The following is a 2,594-nucleotide window of genomic DNA, read 5'->3' on the forward strand; positions in this document are numbered from 1 at the left end:
AACCTGAAGGATTCTATGATTCAATGAGTACATGGGTCTGTGCTGTGTCTCTGCCAAGTGCCTTGATAAAGTCAGGTCTTATCAGATGGAGCTTAGCAATGCAACCAAAGGGTCAAACAATCTCTCTTCTGATTACTGAAGATTGAGTGGTTATTTACAAATACCTTGCGTTTGCTCAAACCTTCCTGTGGCTCCCTAGACCTAACAGACTTTAAAGGGCCAATAAGACATGCCGAGTCCCCAAAAGGCCTGGTTTAGCACACAGCCTTCCTCACAGAGAGCAAAATCTTTTCAGCAATATGGAACACAGACCTTTATCCCTTAGAGATGTCACTTAAAACTAGATCCAGGGAAGCCAAGAATCCCTGAAAAAGGTAAAAGTGAGCTGTTAAGCGGAGAAAATCTGGTCCCTACAAGGAAAGCTTCTACCCACCATGCCTAACAGTCTCCTCCTCTTGTGATGGCACTTCAGTCATGCACAGGCCAAAAAGCATGGCATCTCTATCCCATAAATTCTTAAAAGATACTTGCTCCCAAGGAGGCAGAAGGCACTTGAAAAAGATATGTAACACCACGCTTTAGGATATCTTTCTCAAAGCAGCACATCAAGTTTTCTACCAGCAGTGCTAATTCACATGCTGTTTTTGAGACTTCAGAAATGTGGACTGGAATCAGGTGGGGTTTGCCATATAATCCTTGCAAATTCAAACCACAGTTTAGAACAAAATGATAAAAAAAAAAAAAATCACACCTTTTTGCAAAACAGACAGCAGACAGCAAACTTAACAGCTTTCTGAACTGAACAGTGTGAAAAATCCAGGTGCCAACGTGGTGCTTTCCTACTATGAACATACCCAGTGAGGTTTGCACAGCACTTCATCTCCAGCAGCCCAGTCTGGTCCAGGGCACAGGCGTAGATGTCAATGCAGTGCCCGTTGGCTGCAGCGCGACTGGCCAGCGCCTCGTAGTGCTGTGGAACACACACATGGAGCTTAGGGTGCCAGCAGGAGCATTTAGGAGGCCATTTTTCTACTGCTCTCCAGCTGAGGCAAACACATGGAACACAACGTACAAAGGAAGCAATGGCCAGTGCTGTGTTAACTGAAGAGCTGTTTGCTTTCACTGCTCCACTGGAGCACATGTATCCCCCCAGGATGTTTGCACTTGGATGAGCTCGAGTTGTTATATCAGAAATACAGAAAGTGCATGAATTGCATGGGATCCTTCCTGTGGTAACTTAGCAAAATACCAAAAGGTTTCCAGGTGACAGGTAAGAGAACAGGTTTCTGTAAGTTCTCTAAGAGAACTGCTTTCTGTAAGTTGACAGGCACGTTTCATGTCTGACATTTCTATTATTTTCATACACTAAGACGACAAAGGAGGCTTTCTGGAAGTGCCTAGTCCTTGGAATACAGGTTTCCTCCTTCCCAGAAGGAGATACCATGATGTTGATAGACAAACTCTCCACCCATCATCAGTTAAGAAACAACACTGAAATATTTCTTTCTCTGAGAACAGACAAGACTGTGCTGGAGAAGTAACTAGGAGGAAGTCTTTTTACCCTTCCCTTGACAATTCTCACAATTTAACATACACAAAAGGCTCAGGCACTTCAAGGACAACCATGCCAGTATCTGGATGTACTGTTTCCACAGCAAGAGAAAGGAGTATGTTTGTTCCCTGGGGAAGAATCCTGGGCAGCTATCAACACAGCAGTGTATGTAGGTTTGCGTAATGTCCTCTACTCCCATTTAGTGTTCTGACATAATATTTGGGTTTTGTTTTTAAACACACACAGCAGGCACTAGCACTTACTTTGGTGGCCTTCTTCAAGAACCTTGCATTGTCCTTCTCTATGTCATGCCAAGAACGGATGGGTGTTTTCAGTTCATCTCCCACCACCATGCCTGGTCCTTGTGTTGGTGGCCCACCTGTGAACAGCATTATTCTGGCCCCTGTGTTTGGAAATGTGCCCTAAAATAAAAATAAAGTCTTATATCAGAGAGGGAAGGAAAATAAAAAGCCTAGGGGAGGGAGAAGGGAGAGACTGTTTAAATGACAACAGTGTTTTCTTTAGAGGAGTGCCTGCACATATTTCTGCAACATCACTAAGGACCTGTCCCTGCTGGAGGCTGCCTTGGCAAACAGCACTGCACTGCCTGACAGTCACAGCACTCTCAAGTTTAGACTCAAGCCACACCAAGCTTCATGCACCCAATACAAGGAGCAGGCACTTTGTCCTTTTTGCTTGCATCTTAGATGACCCTCAGACAAACCCAGTGCATTGTATCACCTCCACATGGCAATACACACAAGAATCAGAGACCTTTAAACACCTGCAGATTTTCCCATTTAGGTCTAAACTCCCAGCCCCTTCTACACCAGCTGGTGCTAACAGATGTCCAGTGTCAGGGAAAGACAAATTGCACCACTGCAGCTGGAGCCACAGACCAAGCTGAACAGACACCCACACACACCTCAGCAGAGGTGCTTACTTGGACCAGCCCATCTCCAAAAGCACCACTAAGAATACCTCCAGTAAGCCAACAGCAATTGAGAGAGCTACTCCAGTGGAACGTAAAGACCTCTTTCCC

The 2,594-nt window shown here is 45.1% G+C and overlaps 1 protein-coding gene across 1 annotated transcript in view; it reads right to left on the reverse strand.

The window, feature by feature from the left end:
- Positions 1–854: 854 nt before the first annotated feature.
- The window catches only part of LOC103778507 (protein transport protein Sec23A-like), a gene marked incomplete at its 3' end in the record, with an annotated part of 5,976 nt that continues 4,236 nt past the window's right edge, over positions 855–2,594 (reverse strand). Inside the window, 3 exon segments of the mRNA XM_008946094.1 lie at positions 855–970; positions 1,816–1,974; positions 2,534–2,594. The exon segment at positions 2,534–2,594 is cut by the window's right edge and continues 14 nt beyond it. Of these exon segments, the coding sequence (XP_008944342.1) occupies positions 855–970; positions 1,816–1,974; positions 2,534–2,594 (336 nt within the window).

This window comes from Merops nubicus, unplaced genomic scaffold, assembly GCF_000691845.1.
Source record: "Merops nubicus isolate BGI_N331 unplaced genomic scaffold, ASM69184v1 scaffold23658, whole genome shotgun sequence".
Classification (NCBI taxonomy): domain Eukaryota; kingdom Metazoa; phylum Chordata; class Aves; order Coraciiformes; family Meropidae; genus Merops; species Merops nubicus.